Raw genomic sequence first — 27,124 nt, forward strand, 5'->3', positions numbered from 1 at the left:
TTCGGAATGAAAACTCGTTTCTCGGGCGGGTAAAGTAAAGTGGAAACAAAATGAGCTACAAGTTGGGTGAAAGTGAAAGGTTAAAAGCAAAAAGCTCATAATAACAAACATTTTTATATTTTGCTTGTATAATGATTATAAATTTATGCAGGCTCAATAATGATTTAAAGCTATATTTTAGTATTTATTACGCCTCATAATTAACACAGGAAAGAGACTGCGCTTTTCTTTTCATTTTCTCACTGTTTCATTGTTTTATAGCATGTTAGAAAAAAGAACTTAAAAATGTTGTATCTCCAAAGGCAGACATTTATAGTTTTGAATTTAAGGAAATTCTCCGAATTATTTATTTTAAATTTAATTCTGAAGAAGCATTGAAATCATGAAGGTAAATTAATTAATCGAAAATTACGTTACAATCGATTAATTTAAATCAATTAAAGGTGTCGCAGGGTGTATAAGTTTCATATTTTTTTTAACTTTATTTTAAAAAAAAGTACTACCATCTTCATAAAAAAAAGGACTAAAATTTATTAGTATCAAATGAGTGATTAAAGCGAGCTGGTATTGCGAAGCAATTCGAAAGAAATTGAGAAAGCAGTTCCGGTTGTTTGTGAGCTCAGTAAGCAAGGGGTGAAGCCTCTTCTTAATAGTAGCAATAATCTCAGCAATAATGATTTAAAAACTTTAAATTTACATAGAACATGTGATAAGAATATGACTTCAAGATATCGAAAAATGAATTTAAATTGTCATTGCATCTAATGTCTGAATTTTGAAAGTTTGTATTTTTTATTTAAAACGTTGGTGAAATTGTAATTACTCAATTTTATCGGGTAGTTTTATTCGGAAAATTCTATATTGTAGAAACGAACTAGAAGCATCTAAAATGAAGCTTAGTATTTGGTAAGAGCTTCATTTGTATATTTTGAACGCCTTATTAATTTATGCCAATTACATTTACATAAGCTTCTGAGCAAATCAGACTCAAGCATTATAAACGGGAAGAAAAATCAAGTCTATTTTTAAAAGTTTTCTATAAGTAAACATTTGCTACGAGCATAGAATTTAAACATTACTCATCGATTTTGCACTTTTTAGCAAACCTTTATACTTATTCAACCTATCTCGCATAAAATTAGAATTTTACGAAATGACTTTTTGTGATAAGATTTTTTTATTACAATGAAAGAAATTATTAATTACTCATTTTGTTAAACATGCAAAAAAATTGTTTTTTTGATTCTTAAAAACAATTTTTTGTTTAAAATAATATTTTTGTCAAATTAAGCAAAAAACTAATATAATATTTATCAACATTTATTAGCGTCAAAAGCGTTGATTTCAAACTAAATGATATTTAGTGAGGAAATTATTTATTTTTTCTGCTCTCCTTTTTAAAACTTCACCTGACTTCTAATGAGGGCATGGTCATTGTTTTTTAAGGTTGGATCATAGTCTTCTTCAAGCAGTGTATTTAGATGTCAATTCAATTTTGGTTTAGAAGTCTCTATGGTGTTAAATATCAGGAACTTGGCTTAGTTCTGCTAGTCTTTGAGGACATATAACACCAAAAGCGTTAGGTTCTATCTAAAACTTATTAACTTAATTTATAAGAAATTTAAAATGTCATATAATAAATTTATTAAATGTAGTTGAAAAATACCTTTTTCTATCTCATTAAAATAAATCACTAAAATGCTTTGATCTAAAAATGTTCGATTTGGAATTTCACACATTAACAGCTCAAAAGCAATATTACAGAAGAAAAAGGTTCTTTTTTTTTAAAAAAAAAAATCTTCTAATCTATGTGAATTCTTTTATAGATTTTTCCCTGTCTCATTAACCTTTAAAACTGCAAAACAAAAACGTTTTTGTTTCAAATTAAAAAAAATAATTAGTTTAAAGAATTTAATTAGATTAAAATTAAGAAAAGGGTTAACCCTTGTCAGTTTTCTTTTTTAGTTTTTTCTCCTGTACAAATTAAAATCAAATACTATATTCCAATTTTTTTTTTAAAATTTATTGTCAGAAAGAAATCTTTTACATAGTATCTTTACCTGTACCATTAATCTCAAAGACTATGTTGTAGAAGTAAAAAAGGGAATTCTCTTATATAGTATCTCTACTTGAGCCATTAACCTCTAAGACTATATTGCAGGATAAATCACTCTAACAATGAAAGTTATTTAATTTGCAGTTAAAGGGAAATCTCTTATACATTATCTTTACCCGTGCCTTTAACTTCAGAGACTATATTGAAGCAGAAAAAAGTTTTTAAATTTATTGTCAGTGAGAATTCTCTTTTATAATTGTTCCCCATTTACCCATTGATCTCAAAGACTATATTACAGGAAAAATTTGTTTTAAATTTGTTTTCAGTCTGAATTCTTTTATTGTGGTCTGATGCATGCAGAATCATAAATCAGAGTATCATCGATATTTCAATCGTGAATTGCTCAAAATACCGAATGCAAAAATAAATTTAGGTCAAAATTGCGACCTACGGATGAATGGTTGGTGTGTGACTCTATCCTCCGTGTAAAACGGGCTGTGACGCATGTATGTTGTCTCTGGATCATCCTCAGGAATGTTTCCCAGGCCGCCGCCAATAGCCCATTGTGCAGCTTTCGTGTGACGTAAATAAAAGAACTGTACCGTATTGAAATCTAGAAGTTAAGTCATGTGATAAGGATTACGAATTCATATTTTTATTTTCCATTATCGGATTCCCAATACAACTGTGGCTATTTAATATTGTTACAGTAGTAAGTTTGGTGAACAACATTTAAGATCCTTTAGTTCCTTGCAGCTAAGTACGTACTTCAGCTGAGGGGGCTAATCAGCCGATATCATGACAGGCTGAACGGGCTTACAATCCCAGCAGGGGCACTTCTTCCACTCCTTCAACACTTGAAGAGTTTACTCCCAGCACTCTTCAAAAGGTGACTCTACACTTTTGGAGTACTATACTCTCTTTTACGCATTGTTGGAAGCTCCACAGAGCTGCTTAACACAAAAAAATCTAGTATTCTCCATCTCTCAAAATATATGGCATCAGTGGATAAATTAGTTAAGTCACATTCCACAGTTCACTTGTCAAAACACAACTCAACCATAACTTAACTCCAATAGCCCTTACTTAATGAAAAGACTAACATGGTTACAAAAGTGTATAGTTTCGTATTCACGGTTTCTTAACCATAACGTAAACGGTTATGGGCAGGTTTCAAACCCATAAAGGTAAAAAATAAAATTCCAGCACTAAACTGAATAGTTAATTAAAATAGACAGTCGACTGCTGGTTATTTTACCATCATTTTAGAAGGTAAATTCTAGTGGTGTAAATTCGTAAATATGCAACACGAAATATCAATCTTTTGCATTTTTATAGCTGCATTTGTTGACCCGTTTGACCGCTTTTACAAAGTCATGACTTTATGAATTAAGTATTGTACGGTTTTAATTTTTCTATTTTACAAGCATTATTGTTAAGTATTTATTAATTTTTCATGAAAAGCAATAAACAAAAGCTTTCTTTAAATAAAGGCTTTTTTTAATGACACTAATTTTACCTAAATATACACCGAATAGCAATTACATTATGACAACCCTGCTAATAGCATGTAGGGCCACCTTTAGCCCTCAAAACTGCTAGCACCCACTGTGACATTGATCCCACAAGGTGCTGATAGGTAGTCTGAGGTATCTGGTACCAAGCGCTCACCAACTGGTCCTGCAATTCCCTCACATTGTGAGGGGTTAGCGTGGCAGCACGAATTTGGTTTTCCAAGTAGGACCACAAATGCTCTATTAGATTAAGGTCAGGTGAATTTGGTAGCCAAGATATGACTTGAAAGTCTCTGGAATGTTCCTCGACGATTCAACCCTTATGACATGGTGCATTATCCTGTTGGTAAACACCATCCCCCGCAGAAAAAACTGTTGCCATGAATGGGTGAACCTGGTCTGCAACTATGTGCAAGTAGCTTACAGACGTCAGAGATTGTTCTATGAGGATTATGGATCCTAATGTGCCCCATGGAAACATTGTGCCTGGGCGAGGAACTATGGAAACCTGTGCGAGCCCATTGTTATAGATGGAGGGTGGTCATAATATTATGGCTCTTTGGTGTACTTTATGATCCATGTAAAATTCTTTTTATCCTTAACATCTTCTTCATAGAGTTTTATAAAATTTTAAATTTTGAAAGAAACAAATGTGCATGGATAGTTAAAATTGAATAAGTTTGCTGTCCTCATCATAGACACTTAAAACGTTTTTCCGATATTTTACAAACTTGTCAATGAGTTGTGTATATTTAGTGAAAAGGCGGTATACCCTGATCCAATTTTGATAAAGCAATCGTGGTTTCTCGTTCTGGAATACAATGCCAGCGGTTCAAGGATTATCGAATAAAGTATGCTTATTAATTAGTTCATACCAAGGGATTTTAAATTTCAAAACGTATAGTTATTCAAAGACTTCGGAATAAAAGGAAGGAAGGTTAGTCGCAATCAGAGAATATGGTCCGAATAATTTAATCTGGACATAGGTAAATATTTTAACTTTCACTTAATTTACTTTTCAGGTATTTTCCCATTTGTTTGAAATTAGTTATGTGAAGGAAAATATTTGCCAACAATTCAATAACTCTCAAGTGCATTTCATGCAAAACAAAACTTTTCTCACTATACATATATGTCTACATTTATAATTCGCGAAATATTAGTTGAACTAAAATTTTTACGAATTGTAATTTGTACAAACGACGAATAAAACTCTTTTATTAATAAAATTTAAATAACGATTTATAAGTTATTCTTTCAATTTTATGTTTTGATAAATGTTTGCTCGTTTGACAATAATGTGTATAATAATATTGTATATGTTATTATACATATTATTTTATATAGTATAATATATATTATTACATATATTACAATTATTTTTAGATATGAAGTACCAAATCTTTAAGATAAAATTTTAACAGCAGTAATATGGTTTTTAATATTACTGCTGTAAATTGTTAACAAAGAACTGAAGTCTAAGAAAAACCCACTAAGTTTTTGGTTGATTGGTAATCTTTACTAGTAATGACACAGAAAAGAAAAGATAAAACCAATACATAGTTTATTTGTTCATTTTTTTCTAAAGATTCTTTTCCTTGAATTCATTCAGAACATGTAGAGCAAAGCTAATAGATTGTAGATAACGAAAGATAGTAGATAAATAAAGAAATGTAAGAAACAAAAAATCCTTTTTAGGCAGCGAAACAATAGCTTTATAATGTGATATGCGTGGTGTGTGTATATATATACAAGTATAAGTATATATATACAAGTATATATATATATATATATATATATATATATATATATATATATATATATATATATATATATATATATATATATATATATATATATATATATATATATATATATAGCAAAATAAATAAATAAAAAAAAACACGAAGAAAGTTAAGAAAAACAATAAGTTTCATTTATTGCGCATAAGCTGCAAGTAACTCGTAAAATAAGTTCAAAATGAAGATAAAACAAAGGAAAATTACAGACATGAATAAAGGGGGAAAAAGAAAAATAATAATAGAAATAAAAATAACAAAAAACTGGGGGAAAAAATAAGTAAAAATAATAATTTAAAAAAAAAATCCGAAAAAAAGGATAACATTTTTTTACAAATCCGGAAAATAAAAGATATAATCTTTTCATCAGCCCACACGATTATATCTGCAAAAAAGAGTGCTTTCTAATATTGTATCAATATAGCCAAAGCAAAATATATCAATACAATAGTGTGAGGAGCTCTCAAAAAAGTTTTACAAAAATTACAACAAATAAAATAGAGCACAATAAGTAAAAAAAACACGTAAAAACAGAAAATAAAATATACAGAAAAAAAACAGAATAAAACTTAAAACATAATCTATAAAGCGAGTAGCGAATTCAAATGAACTTACATGAACGAGAAATTTTTCAAGAATGATTCAAAATATTTTCGCAATAAGATTGCCAGATTGCAAAATATGAAAACAGAAGCGCAAATTGAGCGTAACTAGAGAAGTTTTGTTCTGAAGTGCGTTCTTACTGCATTACTGAAGTGCGTTTGATTTGTTAGTTACCAAGGATGGGCCCGAAAATGGATGTGCGCAAGGTAATATTGTACTGGATAATTTAAAGAAGTTGACTATAAATAATTGTAGAAAATAAATATTTATTTAAGAAAAAAGTATAAAATAAAAAAGAGAACGAAACATGAATTGCCAGTTTTGCACATAATTTTAGCCACGGATTTGCCCGAAATTGCTTTGCACATGGAAGAATTACATAAATTAACAAAGAAATCTTTTTAGCAAATAATTTTAGAAACGGATTTGCCCCAAATGGATTTGCACATGGAAAAATTGCATAAATTAATAAAGAAATTTTTTAGTAAATAATTTTAATCACGGATTTGCCCGAAATGGATTTGCACATGGAAAAAACTATATAAATTAAGAAAGGAATTTTTTTTTTTTTAATAAATGAATTTTTTAGTAAATAATTTTGACCACGCATTTGCCCGAAAAATCCGGCCGGGCACTCGCTTTGTAGATTATATTTTAAGTTTTATTCTGTTTCTTCTGTATATTTTATTTTCTGTTTTTACGTGTTATTTTTACTTATTGTGTTCCATTTCATTTGTTGTAATTTTTGTAAAAATTTTTTGTGTTCCTCACACTATTGTATTGATATATTTTGCTTCAGCTATATTGATACAATATTAGAAAGCACTCTTTTTGCGGATATAATCGTGTGCGTTGATGAAAAGATTATATGTTTTATTTTCTGGATTTTTAAAAAAATTTTATCCTTTTTTTTATTTATTATTATTATTTTTATTTATTCCCCCCCCAGTTTTTTGTTATTTTTCTTTTTCTTTTCCCCCTTTATTCATATGTCTGTAATTTTCCTTCGTTAATAGGTTAAGTATTTTTTATAGGTTTATCTGGTATTACTTATTCCATTCGATGTCTTTACAAAAATATTTAAATCGTAATATCTTAGTATGTATGATAAATGGAATTTTCTTTCAGATAACTCGGAACTAGAGCATTGAATGATTTATCTAGTTCAGCCAGTTGCTTATATTTCGTTTGAAATAAATATTCTAACAGTTTTTGCAAACTGTGATTTTGCTTATCAATTAATATTCTTATTTATGCATTAGGTCTATTTGTTGACGGAATGAAATGGATTATATTTAGAAATATTTTATGCTTTCATAATTCATAGTATGTCCCATTAATATTTATGATTTGTATTTAAAATAGAATGGGTTACTGCTACTTTGATATACGTTTCTTATGTGGTGTGTTTTATGATAAAAGCTGTCATAGAGAAGTAATATATTGATTTTAACTCACAATTTGATTAAAGTTAGAAGTTTATAAGCATATATTTTGCTTAATAAAATAGAAATAAATACGAAATATGTATATAAAATGTAAATTATTATTTATATCGCTAACCTGTTTATACAAAAGGTATATTTATTGAAGATATAAAATGATAAAATAATTCTATAGTATTTTTCATTACTTCCATTTAAACAGTAGACAGAAGTAGGTATGTAATCTATAAATTCCTTTAAATTAGTGTATTTGCTTTGTCACTGGTATTAGGAAAAAATTAATAGTAATCGTAATTTTTATTAAAAATTATTCTAGTTTTTAAATAAGAAGAATAAAAATGTTATTATTTTTTTAAAGTAGTAAAAATTGAAAATTAGTGAACAAAAAAAAAATCGTACGAATATTTTTACAGTGCTGTATCACGGGCTATTTATGATGTAATTACTTAAGAGTCATGTTTTGACTTAGTTCATTGCTTTATATTTTAAAGTAATGCTTCTGAGAGAGAAAATTATGTAAAACCTTTGAAGTCTCAGTATCGTTACTTTGGGAGGTAGCCCATTGCTAAACCACAAAATCGTGTGAATCTCCTATAACTTTAATAAGAAATTTAGCTAAATCATGTTTTTTTCTCTCGTTGTATTGTGCAATCTAGTTTACTAGCGGGCTTTGCCCCCTGCTCGCTACCGCTCGCCAACCCCCGAAAATTGCTACGCAATCTTATATGGCTTTGCTTCGCAAACCAAGCTCGCTTTCCTCACTACTAACTTAGGTGCATTGCAAATGCACAAAATTTTAAGAATTCAAAATAATCATTCAAATCTATATAAAATTTTTTTTTTTTTTTTAAAAAAAATTACATCTTTTAAGTATAACTAAGTCATTAAAATAAATTTGAATTCAAATAAATGACATGTAATTCGTTAAACCTATTAGAAATGTGCTATTGTATAATTCGTGATATAAATCAAAAATCGTCAAATAAATTCGTAATATATAAATTCGCGAAAAAAAGCGCTTTTGACAAAATACTAAAATAGAGATCTATCGACAAAGACCACTCACTTCTGCCTAGCTTAATAATATGAGATTGCCGCAGCTGATGCTCTCTGGTTATTTCAGTTTCCGTTTTTAAAAGCGCTATATGTTGAGCCTCCTAAGCTAGATTTGGAATGTGACATTTTTAGCAGCAATCATTGGTCGATTCGCCGTGTAAGAGAAATAGTGACGTAAACAAAACAAAGCAAACGTTGCCACCGGCGGAAAAGAAATACAGCCAAAATTTGGGAGCCACGTAAGAGAATTATATATATTGGATGCTACCGTATCGAGTAATCTGGTTTTAGAAAGATTCAGTTGCACGAGAAGATAATTTGGTTAATTGTGCAATCTAGTTTATGTTACCGTATTGAATGATCTGGTTTTAGAAAGATTCAGTTGCACGAGAAGATGATTTGGCTAATTGTGCTCGTTGTATTGTGCAATCTAGTTTATGTTACCGTATCGAATAATCTGGTTTTAGAAAGATTCAGTTGCACGAGAAGATGATTTGGCTAATTGTGCTCGTTGTATTGTGCAATCTAGTTTATGTTACCGTATCGAATAATCTGGTTTTTGAAAGATTCAGTTGCACGCGAAGATGATTTGGTTAATTGTGCTCGTTGTATTGTGCAATCTAGTTTATGTTACCGTATCGAATAATCTGGTTTTAGAAAGATTCAGTTGCCCGAGAAGATAATTACGTTAAACTTGGCATTAAGTTAAAGTTCCCAGTAAATTTGCACTAATGGTTCAAATATTCAACTTCATACTATTATTACTAAAACGTCAACTACTACTAAAAATAATAAAATTCTTTTCAATTGCTTTAAATAATTATATAAATGTTATTAAGAATTATTTTTAATATATTTTGCAACATAAACTTTATTAATGTAGTTTATTACTTTTTATAAATATTTTTAAGAATTAGACTCTATAATGGATGTGAAAACAATCTTGATTGTTTGCATTGGTTTGGCTCTCATGATTGTGGAAAGTGGAGCAGCTACTTTCAATCAGCCAATGGATACGTCAAGTGGTAACTGAAACTTTCGTATTTATAACTCTTAAAGACAGAATATAATATATTTTATAAGTTTTATGAAATTAAAAATTTTAAAGAAACTTTTTTTCATCACATATCTTAAAACTGTTCTATAGAACAAACATAACTCGTTATTATATAGATTCTCTTTCAGATCTAAGAAGCTTATGTGTAGTTCGCATGTACCGTATTTTACAATTAAAGAGAATGTTTCTGTTTACGAGTTCAAAACTTACTACATTTAAGTAATTATTATTTACTATATACTAAAATTTATTCTACAAAAGTTGCAGAAGCACATTTAAAAACCTAAATGTAGTTAAAGATTTTACGCCCAAAATCAAATTAATTCGTCAAATCCTAAGTTATTTAAGTTTGGAAAGTTATTGGCTAGTATTCCCAATGCTAATTAACTGTTGCATTGTGTGGTAAACTCGTTGAACGGCTAAACAGATTCTTTGACATATTATAATATTGCATTATGCAAATTCTCTTCATCAGGAAAAATATAGTGATATTTTCAAAAAGCTAGATTTTCCAATTAGAGTATGGAATATTTAAAATTACAATATGGATAATTGTTCTGAAAGAACTTTACTTCGTCCCTAATAATTTGCACTGAGTAATTTAAAAAGTTGTATTTTTACAGTAATTCAATTATTTTTCTTAACTTATTGGATTCTGCTATTGTCTGTTTTAGTTTAAAATTTAAATGTTTCAAATTATTTTGGTATATAGGGTATTGTTTTACCGATAAATACGGGGTGCTCAAACTAGGAGAGGATGGCTATGACAACAAAAACTGCAACCGAGTTACTTGTCATAAAAGTGGACTTATTGGCGCTACGTAAGTATTCTTTTAGTCTATGAGTAATTTTAATTACAAGTTTTATGCTTGCAAATGTAAATTATGTAATAACTTTTTACAGTTTGGGGCACATATTATTAAAAAGATTATATGGCAAATTTCTCGAATTTTCATTTCAAAATCACGATGAAATAATCGACCGTCTGTCAATCCATAAAGTTTACTGTTAGGAACACTTTTTAACCATCACGGGTTTTAAACCGTTTACAATTGGTATGGTTAAAAAACCGTAAATATAAAAGCATCCGATTTTGTCACCATTTACTATTAGTATTGTTTCAAAACCTGTAAAACTGAAAGTTGACTGGACTTTGGAGTTAGGTTATGTTAGGCTTTTCGTTAAATAATGCACCACAGGAGTTAGGCTTAGTTTAGTTGTGTTTTATTTAGTGAATCGAGGAATACGGTTTAGTTAGTTTATCGAGTAGTGCCATCTATCGTCAGAGATGGGAAATACTAGATTTTTTTTGTGTTAAGCAGCTCTGAGATGCTGCTTTTTATACATGAATGGGTGTTTGGTATTCTTATAGTAAGGGGTCACGAATTGAGAAGTGCAGGATGCTGGAAACTAAACTACTCGTGTGTTGAGGAGCGGAGGAAATGTTATGGTTTCAGAGCTGGGGTTCACATTCCTGTACAGCCAGTCATGAGAGTGGCAGATTTGCATTCTCTGCTAAAGCATGCACCCCGCTACAAAGAATTAAGTGTCTACATAAGTTGTTCTCTGCAAACTTTCACTATAAGATTATTAGACATCCGAAGATGTGGTAAGAGATCGATGATGAAAGATAAAAATGCGAATTTTTAATCTTTTATTCTTCATATTTGCATCATTTCTAAGGACATATACTAAGTCTACAACTTTGCTAAATTACTTTTTTTGTAATTATTTTTCATATGATAATGAATATTTTTAAATCTCTAAGTGATTATTCTCACTCGATGGAATTACCTTATTATCTCACTACGTATATTAATTTACAGAAACTTATGGTTATTGAAATTCGCTATCAGAAAAAATTATTTATTTAGGAAGATCAAACTTTTGTATTAAAAAACTATTCAATTAATTGTCTTTCAAGAGGAGAAAAAAAATGTCTCCTTGCTTAAATTAAAAAGACATAGTCTTGTTTTCCTTAATTTTGAGCTTCAAAGAGTGCTCAATCCTTCTCGCTTCCGAAGGCTTCCTTCTCGAAGATTATTTTATAATGTTTTTCCCATCAATAAAACAATATACAATCAAAACCTATTAAAGATAAGTGGATTAAATTTTTGAATGATAAATAAAAATTTAAAACTTTAATTTTAAAAAATTAAAACTGTTTTATACACTTACAGAAAAGAAACTGCTATAAAAATTAAAATATGGATATTTTTATTCGAAATAAATCAAAACAATTTAATACTAAAGTACAATATTTTTAATATTCTTTTACTTTTTTAATAATATTTTTTAAAGAGAGTTTAATTTACAATTGTTTTATGAATAATAAAAGTAAAAACATAGAATTTTAGAACTTTCAAAATAACTTTATAGTAAAAACTGCTAAGAGGAGAACAAAATATGAGCATTTTTATTCAAAAACTGCTAAAAAAACAAAGTATAAGTATTTCCGACAACATAAACCAATATAAAACATCAACTCCTTAAATTCTTAAAAACAATTACTAATGGCAGATTTATGAGTTTCTTGTGTTTATTTCATGTATATGTTACCGGCAGAGTATGAAACGTCGGTATTCTATAAAATGCCTAGACATTGTATATAATGACGGATGTTTTTTAGGCAAGGTATGAAATATGAGAAATATTAGATACTTTCTTTAGGCATTGTATATAATACCTAAGCATTCTATAGAATGACAAATGCTATTTAGGCAAAGTATGCAAAAAAACTCCCTGATGTATTATGTAAATGATGCGCATTTCTCAAAAATAAAAATGTTATTCTGAAAAAATAATGTGAGGAAACTAAAAAAAATTTATTCAAAATGCGTAAAGAAATATGAAAGTTGTACAAAGCATAATTTTTGCCTTTCTTATTAAGGGAAACAAAATTTTCATTAAAAAATTCACGTTTAAGTCACAATTATTTTCAGTTTAGAAACAAATATTACACAAAATATCCATTTCAACACCTTTACTAGCATGGCCACAGAAGATTTTATACTTTGCCGGTTTCTCATTTGGCATTCTGTAGAATGCCTAGAAAATGTGTGAAATATAAATCATTTCATAGATTGCCGGCTATTTTTAGGCATTATATACAATGCCTAGGCATTCCATAGAATGTCGGATTTCAAACTTTGCCGGTAACATATACAACAATCTAAAAAATTAATTTGAATCAAAGCATTCTTAAAAAAGATACTCAACCATATCCAGGACTTCCTTAAAACAATGATCAAATCATAATACCTTATAATCTTTATAATTTTAATCTTTTGTAAGGTATTTATGTCAACTTGACACTAAATCTTTTGCTGTTGAAAAGAAATAGAACTTTTCCTTTCACTGCGTCAACATGCTGTCTTAAAAAAAGAGTTGAAAATGTGTTCTGGATCTAGTTAAATAATAAGAATAGATCCATCTTGATTTTAATTCCTTTAAAGCAATTATTTAAACTTGCCTGTCTTTATGCAGTTGTGTAAAAGTAAAACTTTTGCTTTCACTGCTTCAAAATACATTAATAAAAAATATTTATAAATGTTTCACAGACCTCCTTCAATAATTCGAGTAATAAAAGATACTTCTAGATTTTAATTCCTGTAAATTGATTATTTAATTGTCATATTAATTGTCATATTAATATAATTGATCACTGTTGTCTATTTTTTGCAGCTGTGAAGCAGTGAAACCTCTCGGGAAATGTAAAGTTATTTCAAGACTCGGTCCGGATCGTTATTATCCCAACTGCTGCCCAACTCTGGCATGCCCCATACCATAAAACCTTGAACAGTTTTTACTTGAAAGACATCTGTTAAACATCGATTTGTGGTAAAGATAACTTTGTGTTATCGCTTTGAAGACGTATTTTTGTTCACACAGCTTTGTAAATTGAATTAATAAAAGTATAAACTAGTAGAGTTTTTAGTTTTCACTTTTGATGGTTAAAATTGGTGGTACACGGAGGAACAAATTCTGGTAAAATTACCGTTTCGTATGGTAATGACATTTCTCGGTCGAAATCTGGTTAAGAAATTCAAAACATACGGTACTTAAATTATTTATTTAGAAATGTTTCTGTTAATATGGCAGAGGTTCATCAGAAATTCTGGTTTTCAAAATTGCAGTTCTTATTACCCCTCATTTAGTAAAAAATACAAAACCGAAAAATAAATTTAACCGAATAAATGGTTTTATGCCATGCTTTAAGGTATTGTGATAAAATTATAAAACTTTATCACATTTACCAAATTTTATTACATGTTATTAAACTGTATTTTACAGTAAATTTTTCCAAAATCATACCTAAAGTGCTTCAGCAAAAATTACTGTGATTTTGGTGTTCTCATAGAGCCAGAAACACGGTAAATTTCACCATATTCTGGTAGCGTTGACCGCCCTTTTTTACTCAGGATAGCTTCCCTCGAAAAAATATCGGTAAAACGTTGAATCATAATATCAGCACATTAAATATAAAAGTATCCTATAAATTTGATGCAACTTGAAAAAGCTATTAAATTGCACTTAATTTCCATTTACGATGAATTTTATATGGTTAAAAATTTTGCAGCATGTTGAACGATAATATTATTGAAATTTTCTTCATTTTTAATGTGATACTAATTTGAAACCAATTTTACGATACTTCTGAAACTTAGTAATATGACGTGACAACTTAAACGAAAACATGATGAAATCTCATACTTCTTTAAGTTTATGGTAAATTTAAACCATATTATTGTTAGATGTATCAATATTATGATCAATATTGAGTTACAATTTTTCTTAGAGTATAGCGTTGTTTAATCAAATACAATAAACATAAGTATAAAGAGTAATATATTTTCAACGTGGTACCTCATCAAAGTAATATAAAATATGCAAAGTATTATCATATTTATAAAAGAAGTATAAAATTTTGTTTTTATTCAGTTAGAATATTTTAAATGGAATTTATTTTTTATATTACTCATAAAGATATTGACTTACTTTTATTAAAAGCAATACTTTTTAAAATACGTGCAAATCATAAAAAAAAATTAAAAGTTTTTTAAAGAGTATTTAAGTTATGTAAATATTTTAATCATATTCTACACATTTTATAATTTTCTAATAACATAAAGATATGTTTAAATAAAAACAAAAACGTTCTTCACAAAATTTTAATCACCTGTATAAAATGAAAAATGCAATAAAGTCGATTCAGAACATTCTTAAATAATTGTGTCGGAAATGGGTAATTTATCCAACAAAAAGTAATAATTGCCTTAAGAATGTGCGTAAAGGAATTTTCATCATTATGAAAGAAAACAAAAATCAATTTTTAATAAAATAAGATTTCGGTAAACTTAAGTTGTAATTATTGAGAAATAACTGTAATGTTGCATTAGTTCAAAGAATTCTTTTCTTTGAATGATACTTAGAAAACTTAATGCTGGAATAAATGTATTTTTAAACCAATTTATTTCCCAATGAAAAACTCATTCAAAGAGAAAATTTCGTCATTACTTTGAACAGAAATGGTCTATCGATTAAATCTAAGAGACTTTTTTGTTCAAACTATCCTATAGGTAAGTATTAATCAAAGGGGTTCTTTTAAAGAATTACTAGTTAACTAGTTTTACTGTAATAAAGGTTCATATAAATACGAAGATCATCGGACTTAAAAGTTACGAAAAAGTTAAAGTATGTTACTTACAGTTTGGTAAAAAAGATAAGCACAACTTAAGTACCCGAAAAATTATTTGAAAAGATTTCAACAATTTTTCAATATTAAAATCAATGGAGTAGAAGAACTTGATAAATGTTAGAATAAGTTTTCATTGTCCAGTCATGATTACTGCTCTAACCCTTAATAAACAAACTATTATGAAAAACATTCGCCCTAAAAATAACTATTATTTTTTGCATGGCATGTGAAATAAACAGAGAATATATAAATGTTTTTATTTGTACATTCAACATTCTAGGCATCAGATTAATAGCCTTACCGATAATAATAACATAAATATGTAGCCCAGAAAAGATCTAGCACAGTTCAACGTAGACAGAAAAAGAAACAAAAACAAATAAGTTTTGTAGATTAGCACGAAACAGAAATTGCAGAAATGATAACTGTTTTACTATCTTATACTGCTCCTAAGACTAACGATAAATTCTACAACACTTGTTTTTGTTTTAGCTATTTTCAGTTGTCTTTTAGCACTAGAAAACGTGTGTAGCACAGAACTCACAAGGCAATAAGTCATCCTCTTTTACCTTTCTGTCTTGGAATTTCGAGAAATATTTATAACTTTTAACTATTGAAAAGTATTGTTATTATCTTCATAATACATCAAGTCGGAAATGAAAGGGTAATCAATGAATGATTAAAAATTTATAAACTGAGTAATAAATTAGATATTTTATTAATTTTTAAATTTTTTTGTCTTTGTTGCTTCTTAAATTTTTAATTAATCTGACTCACATCAAAACTGTATTAAACACTAAATGATGTTGTTGTAGTTGTAGTTAATTTACGTCGCACTAGAGCTGCACAATGGGCTATTGGCGACGGTCTGGGAGACATCCCGGAGGATGATCCGAAGACATGCCATCACAATTTTGATCCTCTGCAGAGGGGATGGCACCCCCGCTTCGGTAGCCCGACGACCTGCACGCGAAGTCGAGCACTTTACGGTAGAACAGTTTAACGAGGACCAATACCGCACACCCTCGGTCCCTACGCAGACTAATCCAAGTGGTCACCCACCCGCACACTGACCGCAGCCAGTGATGCTTGACTTCGGTGATCTGCTGGGAACCGTGTCTTAACGATCAGTCCACTGCGGGACACTAATGAAGTTTTGTTTAAAGTCCTTGATTTAACGTGTTGTAAATGACCAGTAAAAATCGATCTGTAGAAACCGAAGAATACAACAGAATCAAGTCAGTTGCATACAATTTGTACTCGTGTGCCTATAAAGAGCTTTACAAAAATACATTCCATTTAGAAAGTGTTTAAATTCAAACTGAATTATGTATTAAGTAAGCTGTTACAGTATTATATATTTATTGTTAAAAACTTCATTTAACTTTTAGAAAAAAAAATAATTTCTTCCGACATTTTTGATACTATGTGCTTACACCAGGGGGTCAAGTTTTTAAAAATATAGATACAGTATGTTGTTAAGAACCCTTGACATTGTTTTTAATAACATACAATACAAAGCTCACAAACAATATCAATGGAAGCCTCCCAAAACTGTGCTATTTTATTGTTCACAATTTCTGTAACGTAGCCGAAATGATCAAATCAACATTTCGTAAGAAAATAATAATTTCTTTCGTCATTTTTGATGCTATGTGCTTACACCAGGGCGTCAAGTCATTAAAAATATGCATACAGTATGTTGTTGTGAACAATTGAAATTGTTTCTAATAACATGCAATACAAAGCTCACAATCAATGGAAACCTCTCAAAACTGTGCTATTTTATTGTTCACAATTTCTGTAACGAAGTTGATATGATCAAATCAACATTTCGTGTTCTAGGAGAAATATTGATTTTCTTAGTCAATTGTAACGGTTTGCTTTTCTTAGTGAACAATGGAAGTATGACAAGAAAGAAATAAAAATATTAACAAATACTTGAAGTGTTTTACCAAGATAAAATGAAAGGATCAATAGTAATTTTGCAAACTTTATAATCAACTTTTCATATTATTGGGCTTAATAACAGTCTATAATGCACAACTGTTTTCTGAAAAGTTAATAATCAGCTTAAAGGAGGAATATAAGTATTTGTTGTTGTTGTTGCTTTATTTTCTTAATCTGACATATGTCAGGTAAGCTCCGGAAGGTCGCTGACCGCAAGAAAATATGAGCATTTGGAATGATATATTGTATTTTATTGGATTGTAATGCCTCTTAAATGGAATGTAAGAGCAGAAAATATATACAATGTAGCGCAGTTGTTATAATTCCAAATCATGACTAAATAAAATGAATTAATGATAAACATTTCGTTGAAGTTGATAAAATTTAAAAAGTGATTGACTTGTCCTTTTAGAAAAAAGAATATAGGACAAGAAACACTGATTGGACTCAGAGTAACTTAACTTAACTTAATTAACTTAATTAAACTTAATTGATCGAAAGTGATAAAATTCTCTGAAATTACACGGAGAAAAAATTTCTGGTGGAATTATCGAGCTGTATGGTAATGACATGTTTGGTAAAAAAAATCTTAATTCTGGTTAACTAAAATATACAGTATTCAAACCATGCACTTGGTAATTTTCCGTTCATATGGTAACGGTTTACTGTAAATATTGTTTTTTAAAATTATAGTTTTTTTTTATCGCTCATTGAGAAAAAAAATATACAAAACTGAAAATTGAATTTAAGCAAATAAATAGTTTTTATGCCATGCTCTAAAGTTTCGTGATAAAATTACAAAATTTTACACTTATTACATTTTAAAAACGATATTTTGATGCTAATTTTGCACAAAATAATTAAAGCACACATTTAAAAAATACGAGCTTTTTGGTGCTCTCATAGAGAAAAAACATGGTAAACATGGTATTCCGGTAATTTGATTATATTTTTTTTCTTAGTGTGAGATATTTATATTTATTAATATTAAATTTTAAATCATATATTTATTATTATTTATTCTGAATTTGAATTCATTTGGTTGCTTAGAAATGGAATGTGTGTTGCCAAGCGTTTTTTAAAAATTATATATTTTTGAGCAATAAATAAATAATAGAAGGATCGGGAAGTGATGTTATTTCTGCGCTTTTCAATATTCATTTATCATTTATTAGCTCAATGTATACGTTTGGGTCGTACCAAAGATATTTTGTGGCTAATGACTAAGTTACTTGCAAAGAATGAAATTAAAATTTTATTTTGCAGTTTATAGTGAAATAGTCAATCAAATATCACGAGAGGTACATGTTTGTGCAGGTATGTGTGTACATGTATGTATTTGCATTGAGGTATATAAGAGATGCATATGTACATTGAGGTGCATTGTATGCTTCTACGTTGCAAAATGATAGTAAAGGTACAGTTGCTGCTAAAAACATTTGCGATGTTTCATCCAAGTGCATTTTAACGTTCGTAAATGACACCATGCTGTATTTCATAACCATAAATTATGCATGTATCATGCTGTATTTCATAATCATAAATTATTATATATATTAATTGCTGTATTAAATATTGCAATATTATATTCTATATTGCAATATTAAAATTCTAGATATAATATTTTTCAGTTATTTTTAACCTAAATAAATATAAAATATTATAAAAAGTATGAGAAATATGTTTAATAAAAATTGTGCGTCAAATGGTTAAACATAAAAATAGGGTTTGACATTAAGCATATTCTTTTAGCGATAGTTTGCCTCATATGGTTCAGTGATCTCAGAAACATAAACATAAAAGTAGAACTCCATATTGAATAGCGAAAATAAGGATTGTGTAATAATCCCCGGTGAAAACTTCAACCGCTAATATATATTAATGAAAAATTACGGGCGTCTAGTTTAATACATAAAACTGTTGAACACTCATACACTTAAGATGAAAGCAGCTTGGAATAAACTTTCTTCTTGAAATTCACTGAGTAGCAAGTAAGTTATGAACAAGCTTTTAACCCTAGATTAGAATTTCCTTCCTAATATTATAAATTGAAGGAAATTGTTTAAGTCCTGTTTTCACTTGCTCTGAATTATTATAAAGGTCATAAGATCAATTTTTAATCACATTTAATTTAGTAAAATAGTACTACATAATAAATAATACTACAGATTCACACTAGAAAGATATTACATAATTTTAAATTAAATAATTTAGGATGCGTTAAGCTGAACGTTCGTTCAATTTAATAAAAAAGGTAAAAAACTTAAAATATTTTAATTAAAAAATTTTAGTTTTAAAACAAGATGAAGAAACACTTTTAAGGTGGGGTGAGTTTTTTGGTATTAATATGCCATTACCAGTAAAAATATTTTTCATGCAATTTTTTACTCATTAACTACTTTAATTCGATTCCATTTTTCTTATTATCCTTTTACATCCTTTATTATCCTTTTGTATTTATTTTTTTAACTATGGATATTTTGGGTTGATTTAAATTTGAGTTCCCTTACATTGTCCTTTACCATTGTAGTGTTCCATAAAATTATAATCTCATTCAAAATGTCGTCAAGTTTAAGTAAATAAAATACTCTTAATAATATTTTTTCCTTTAGAACTTTAAACTATACTGCAGATCTAACGATATTAATCTCCCAGTTTACTGTATTTTCAGACATAAATAATAAAGAGTAAGAATTCATAAATTAGGCTGAAAATTATAACATTAGAAAAAAGAAAAAGTATATAATTCAAAAATTTTATTAATCTGGTTCTGACGTACTGATATGCTAATTGACGTACAATGAATAAAATTAGTATTTTTTCTATAAGGCCCTGCATTTGCGAGTTTAATAAGGATTATTTTAAAGACCTCGGCAAATTAAAATGTTTAAAAACATTTTTCTAACTTTAGGATTAAGTTATGAGGCTGAGGAGTCCATCTACATAGTTTAATGGGTGTGTAATAAATTTTAGATGCTGTTTATTTTATGTATTGATATGTTATTGCAGATGAGTGCCGTGGATTTCTCAAAAAAGTATTCTAAATAAATATATTAGAATCTTCAATGATTTGCTTAAAATTATCAAACGAAAAGACATGAATTATGACATGAATTAGATATAAAGTTTCTTTTGATACTTAAAATCACACCAAACAATTATAATTTCTTACACAAAACCCTTTTTCAAAATGTATAGATCAGGGGTTTCCAACTAGCCTGTGGCCGGGGGCCGCAATTAAAAACACCAGTCAAATGGCAGGCCACAACTTTATCAAATTTTATATAGTACTCTTTTAAGTTTGAAGGAACATTAAATATTACTGTCAGATTTTTCTTCGAGAAAATTTCTTATGCGCACATGCTAAATTATATTCACAAGATACAAAAAAAACGAAATAAAAAAGAGCAATTTACACTGTCATTATTGCATTTAAATAAATATTTTCTTGGATGCAAAACCTGAGAAAATATTTTTTGCACCGTTGGTATATTCAATTTCACAGAAATGAAGAAATTAGGTTTTTTTAAACGAAAGAAAAGTATTTTAAGCACATATAGATTTTTTACGAAAATTGTCCACCAAAAAACGAGAACTAATATATTTTAGTTCGCGGGCCACGATAAGAGGCTTTGCTGGCCGCCAGTTGGAAACCACTGGTATAGATGTTCCTCTTTTAATCCATAGTGCGTAATTTTTATTGGGAGGTGGTTCATATACATTTCTTATATGTTACTAATCATATTATAGATACGTGTAACAATTGTACTTTTTTTGACATAGTTCGGTGTTTTTTACTATGAACTAAAAAGTACCGGGGAAACAAAAATAATAATAGTAAGTTTCGAAAAAAATTGCCTGAAATTCAAAATGGTGAGAGAAGAGGGCCTACTTAGCATTCAATAAAGCATTTCTCTGTGTTGTTGCCAATACATTGAGAGAGCTGGCTGGAGGCAAGAAGCATAAAGTATTTGTGCAACGTAGACTGAAACAAAAATCAGCATGGAAAAAGAACAAATAAAGTACAGAAATATTCATATTACAGTTTCGGATCTCTAAACAAGAAACTTCCCCAGTGTCTAAGCACCAAATTAGACTTTTGGTTATTTGATTTTTACACACTGAAGTAGGTTCTTGCATAGAGAACCGAAACTATAATATGTTTATTTCTGTACTTTATTTGTGCTTGAGTTATGTTGTCTTTTTGTTTCAGAATTTCCCGTACGTTTGCATTAATATACACAAAATGGTTGGGGTTTGCGATAAGTTTTTTAACTTTAAAATGCCTGACTACTCAAAAATTATGTCTTGACTACCTGAACAAGAAACGAAAAATTATTTATCGTTAGAATTTTTTTTAAAAATATCCCACTCTAGCTTCGAAATTTAAGTTATCTTTAAATTTTTTTATTGTATTTTTTAGACATATTATATATTTCTGATAAATGAACGTACATTCTTATAAATTTCTAGCAAAAAGTGGTTAAATGACAATTTATTGAATGGTTATTTTACCATATTTAATCAAAACAGTTAAATAACCGTAAATAAAATGGTAATCAAACTGCTAAGTTTGAGAAAAACTGTTTATTAACTGCTTTCAACTTATACAGTTAAAAGACCAGAATTTTATCACACCAACTAGAGCCACCAGATGAAGTTACTTAGTTCTTTGCAACTGAATAGATATCATAGCCGAGCGGGCTGATCTGTCAATCTCATAACCGACAGAACTGGAGTTCGAGCCCTAGCGTTGACACCACAATATTTCCTCCATTCCCTTCGACACATGAAGAATTTCCATTATTCGGCACTCTCCAATGTGTATTACCTTACAAAAAGTAGAGCTCCTGTGTCTAGTTAAGTAATATTTTTTTTTTTTTACTATTTTGAAAAATGCTAGTTGCAAATGGTGAAAAAACCATTAAGGAAAAAAATGTTCTTTACCGTAAAATTTACGGTTAATCGGATGGACAGACAGCTGTCAGTTATTTCACCGTAATTTTAGAATGAAAATTTTAACAGTGTAGTGTCATCTTAAAAGTTCCGTTTTAAGACCCTTAATTAAGAATAAAGAAATATTCGCGCAAATAATAATTTTTTAACATCATACTCTTGAATTAAATTTTGACATTTAGTTTTTCTAATTATCATATTTTGTGGATACTTCTAGTCGTTGAATAAAAAAATAAATACAAGATAGGTGGAAATTGTTTTTAAGGATGTGATTTAAGGCCTAATAGTGGTATATAAAATTTGCTTCCTCATGTCGGGGTAATATTTAGCCATTATCTTGAATTTACTAAGAGAAGGCGTCAAAAGAGAATATATTTAAACTTGATAAACAAATCGACTGAAATGAAATCGATAACCAATTTTTTATTGAAGAGTTACGAAACTTTATTTTGAACTAGACAATTTTATATTGAATATGAAAAATGTGAAGCCTTATAATTTGAAAAAGAAAAGATTCAAAAAAACGTTATCTGATAAATAACTAGTTTTTCAAAAGGAGTGTTTGGTTAAAAGTAAGTATTTTAATTTAAATCAGCAATTAATGAAAAAAATATCTTTATTATTGGAATTATTCACTTACAAGTATGTAAAATAAATTTTTTAGGCATTTATATTTCAAATTAAAAACATAGCAACCATTTTTATAATATCTGGCATAAAAACAAATGGCACTAAAAACAGATCCCAATCAAAATTCACTTAGATTAATTGTAACTTATTTATAAGAATTTCCAAACACGATAGTTTTGTAACACCTGAAATATTACAAAAACAATTGAACGAATAAAATGCAATAATTAATAAGCCGTTTTCAGTTTTTTTTTCAAAACTCATCCTAGTGTTATTTTTTATTAATATTTTTCAACTCCAATGTAAAACTTTCAATTTTAATTTTTATACATATTTTTGTGTAATTCTATGTTTTATAGTAAATCAAATTTTTTCCATTTTGAATGTTTTTAAAAATAGAAAAACAAGGTAATCAGACTTTTCAGGAAAAAAAAGGATAACAAAATCTGAAAAGGTGATAAATGGATCTCAATATTCACTTTATTAACTATTAATGTAAAATATATTTTTCTCCAATTAGATTTATTTTCAAAAACGTTAGATTACAGTATCAATTTCCGTTTTTATATACACGCTTTTACAAGCCATTGGATCTGTACTTATGGTAAAGGAGAGCAGAGCAAAATGATCCATAGAAGATATAATTTACTATCAATGTACCATATAAGTAACGCATCTAATTTTAAGTGTCTCATTCGCGTCTTTTTATATAAAATCACAGTTTAAAATAGCTGTAAATTCCGAACCTGAGACGACTTTTACTTTCACAAGGAGTCAAAAATATTTAATATTAAAACGAAAATATTATTTTTGGAATTAATGGATCGTCGTTCTCGGAAGGAATAATCATTAAAAAAGTCACTGGAGACGATGATGTAACTCGCAAATCAAGATGTCTGAATTTTCCCTTTTTGATGACGTTCAATTGAGTACAAAAAAACCTGCCACTCAATTCCCTTCTGAAACTTCAGTACACAGGGATTGGCAAAAGCGAGTAACTTTCCCCCGATACTGATTAGTAATACAATCTTAGTTACTATGTTCAGTCCAATACTCTAAACTGCGAAATACTTTAAATATATAATAAAAATTTGAGAGGAAATCAACGTGTTGTGTGTCCATCATTAAAAATAATGAGTGTATTTCCTCTAAAACATCGAAATATTATTATTATCTGTATGGTAGAAGTCAGTTTAACGAGGCGTTCTTAAAAGCATATAAGCTGTTGGATCGAGTTGTTTGTTAAATAATTATTTAAGGTTAATTAATGTATTCATATCCGTTATAGGATACTATTCCTTCAGGTATCCGAAATTGTATGACCCCTCAATTTTTATTCCCAGTAGATAATACACTTCATGCGATTTTTCAAAAGTGATAAAGTTCTAGGTTTTTTTTCCTTATATTTCTTTATTATGTAGAACATTAATATAATATAATATAATATAATATAATATAATATAATATAATATAATATAATATAATATAATATAATATAATATAATATAATATAATATAATATAATATAATATAATATAATATAATATAATATAATATAATATAATATAATATAATATAATATAATATAATATAGAACTAAATGTCTTATGTATCTATAATAATCTTCTCTCAATATGTTATAGCTATTAGGAACTTAACTATGTTTTACATATTAAAAATAAGATTTAATGAAGTTTGATAAAATTTTATGAGGTTTGAAATCTAGGTTAGTCTTTTTAAAGATTCTCCTACCTTCTATGAAGTTACAAAGAGAAACTTTAAAGGTAGATAGCCATACTTAAAGACGATTGCAAGGACTGAGCAAGAATCTGTCATGAATACTCAACGCAACTTACACACCTAGTTCAAGACAGCTTTAAATAAACTTTCTTTTTGTTTTCGAAGTTTACGTGTTGACTTTACAAGCATATATTTATCTAGATTTATCGAGAAACGGGATATCCCGGAGAGAGAAAAGATCTTTCAGAGTCGATGTTAGAAAACGAAGTTGCACAATATTGGAAAAAAGTCATTGAGTCTGAAAGATTTTGGAATAGCCTTTAGACAAGAGATATACAATTTAAATTCAGGAAGTAAAAAGTTTGGAAAACTGACTTAGTTTAGTGAGCCCCTCTCAAAATAAATAAGAAAAAGAAATTAACGCCTACAGTCTGTGATTTTGGAAGAAAAACAAACAAACCATAAACTTTGGTCCAAAATGACATATTCTTCCAAAAAACAAGCTGCAAAGGCGAGGATTGAGGAACCAGATAAGAGGTACAAAGACCGGTGAATGCCAAGAGGGACTTAAATAGTTTTCCGCAAAGAATAGTGAAATTTTGAGAGACAAAAAAATTATATTCATTATATTTACGTTTAAATTAAAAATATTTACTTAATTACTAAAAATCATTTGAAAAGGGAATAAACTATTTTTTTTTCATGAAATTAAGGGAAAATGAAAGTTTAAATAATTAAAAGAAAAGATTTAATTAAATAAGTAATTGTAACAATACACAAAAAGTGTAACTATGACACCACCCGGATACACCGGAATTTTGGCTAAAATTTTCTTCATAGCAGGAAAATTTTATTTCAATCAAATTTTAAATAAAAATCAAGCTTTAAGAATTTTTCTAAATAATAAGGTTTTAAGAAATGTTTACAGACAATAAATAAATAAATAAAAGCTTGCTCGAATTCAAGTTTAAAAAAAATTAAATAAACTTGTTCTAAATTTCAAAATATAAACAATTAAAGAAAATAATTCGAATTAATTGATTTAAAAGGTAAGGGGAGAAAATAATATATAATTTAAAAAAAAAACATTTTTGTACACTTTTGTTACTCGACTAGTTTCAAATTTCCGACAAGAATAATTGTTGGAGACGCACAAACTTCAGATTCTTTGTCAATACACCTATAATTTTTCTTGACAGTTGAAAGAAAAACACAGAAGCAACAGTAATAGCTCACATAAACACAAAAAGGAAGCAATTTCAATCAATACTGATAACAGGTGACTGTTATGGTGAGCAAATGTTGTTAAAGGCATATCAAATTGAAAACATCAGCAAAAAATTTGTAATCTCTGAGTCTCAAACATGTTAGTTCGTAACTAAAACGAAAATTAAATAGCCAAAAAATTAAAAAACAAGAATGTGTAATTTCAATTATGCCATAAAGTCGAGAATGTTAATCAGAATAAAGAAATTATTACTGTAAACTTGAATCAAAATAAACTGTCGATTTAATTTCTGCAATAAAAAAATCATAGCTCATCTATCTAGTCGATGCAAAACCATGAAATTTTGTATAGTAAAAACGTACTATATTTGAAATGATTATGGATTAAATATGTTAACCATAAGATATGTTAACCCTACATTCGAATAAAAATAAAATTTGGTTAAAAATAATGTTTAAAAATTGATGAGAAAATATTGCATATGTATTAGCAATAAAATTATCCAAGTATAGAAACAAATTTGAGTTTTTAGACAAAGTAAAATAGTTAATTAGTTTGTCTGATATTCATGAATTGATAAGAATTAACTAATAATATAAATAGCATCAATTAATTCTAATAAGTGAAATATTATTTATGATCGAAATCAATATATTATGTACCGATTAAAACTCATCGCAATAATTAATATGCAAGTTAAATATTACAAATTTCTCGCCTGCAAATTAAAATATCATTCAGTATTTAAATAAATATTGTATAAAAACTGCAAACTAAAAGTGTGCTTGGGAAAAGAATAAATAAAATGATTATTTTATGTTTGTTCTTGGCTATTTTATGACATAAAAGTTCTTCAGTTGCTTCAGAAAAAAAAGAAGAAATCTCTCTCTTTTTCCTTCTTGTAAATGTGAAGGGTGAAAGATTCTCCCCTATTTCATTATCCCAATTGATGTCAACATAAACATCAATAATTGAGGTTTCCGAAGTTCAGTGAGGATGCTGGTTTACATAACATGATCACCTGTTGTCGTAAGCACCCTTTCAGGTCTTAGATGGTTTCAAATGACATCCTCTGCATCGGCATCATCAGTGCACAAACTGTCCTTCATTTCTTCATGATTTCCTTCGTCACGAGAGGAAAAGAGAGGGCTCTTAACTTTTGACTTTTCAGGGGAGATTTTCTTCAAGCCTTGCTCTCTCGGAATAAACAGACTGTCTAGAGGTGATGAAACTGAAAAGGGTTTAGTGAAAAGGATCATATTTATTTATTTAAATTTCAACAAGATTATTTTTTCTTTTTATTGATATTATAAAGTTCATCAGAGGAATGATTAAAAAGGATAAAAAGAATGGCATATGAGCAGCCAAGCATTAAAAATTAAAAAACACAAA

At 28.3% G+C, this 27,124-nt stretch overlaps 1 protein-coding gene across 2 annotated transcripts; it reads left to right on the forward strand.

The window, feature by feature from the left end:
• The first annotated feature begins 7,587 nt into the window (after window positions 1–7,587).
• On the forward strand, window positions 7,588–13,459 carry LOC107452669 (venom toxin OcyC11). Of its 2 annotated transcripts, none has more exons than XM_016069217.4 (4): window positions 7,588–7,632; window positions 9,385–9,498; window positions 10,243–10,351; window positions 13,215–13,459. In XM_016069217.4, exons 2-4 carry the CDS (start codon window positions 9,399–9,401, stop codon window positions 13,318–13,320), a joined length of 315 nt encoding a protein of 104 aa, XP_015924703.1. In that variant the 5' UTR covers window positions 7,588–7,632; window positions 9,385–9,398; the 3' UTR covers window positions 13,321–13,459. The 2 variants fall into 2 exon arrangements, with proteins under 2 accessions (XP_015924703.1, XP_087023895.1); XM_087167769.1 differs by lacking the exon at window positions 7,588–7,632 and adding an exon at window positions 7,639–7,855.
• Window positions 13,460–27,124: the final 13,665 nt, after the last annotated feature.

Source organism: Parasteatoda tepidariorum, chromosome 7 (genome assembly GCF_982258835.1).
Source record: "Parasteatoda tepidariorum strain Cologne lab strain chromosome 7, Ptep-v5.0, whole genome shotgun sequence".
Taxonomy (NCBI): Eukaryota; Metazoa; Arthropoda; class Arachnida; order Araneae; family Theridiidae; genus Parasteatoda; species Parasteatoda tepidariorum.

Excerpts from the sequence above, each read along its gene's own strand:
- LOC107452669 (XM_016069217.4), top strand. The coding sequence starts at position 9,399 with ATGGATGTGAAAACAATCTTGATTGTTTGCATTGGTTTGGCTCTCATG. Across the intron at positions 9,499-10,242 it reads GCCAATGGATACGTCAAGTG|GGTATTGTTTTACCGATAAA; the intron begins GTAACTGAAACT and ends TTTGGTATATAG. Across the intron at positions 10,352-13,214 it reads AGTGGACTTATTGGCGCTAC|CTGTGAAGCAGTGAAACCTC; the intron begins GTAAGTATTCTT and ends TATTTTTTGCAG.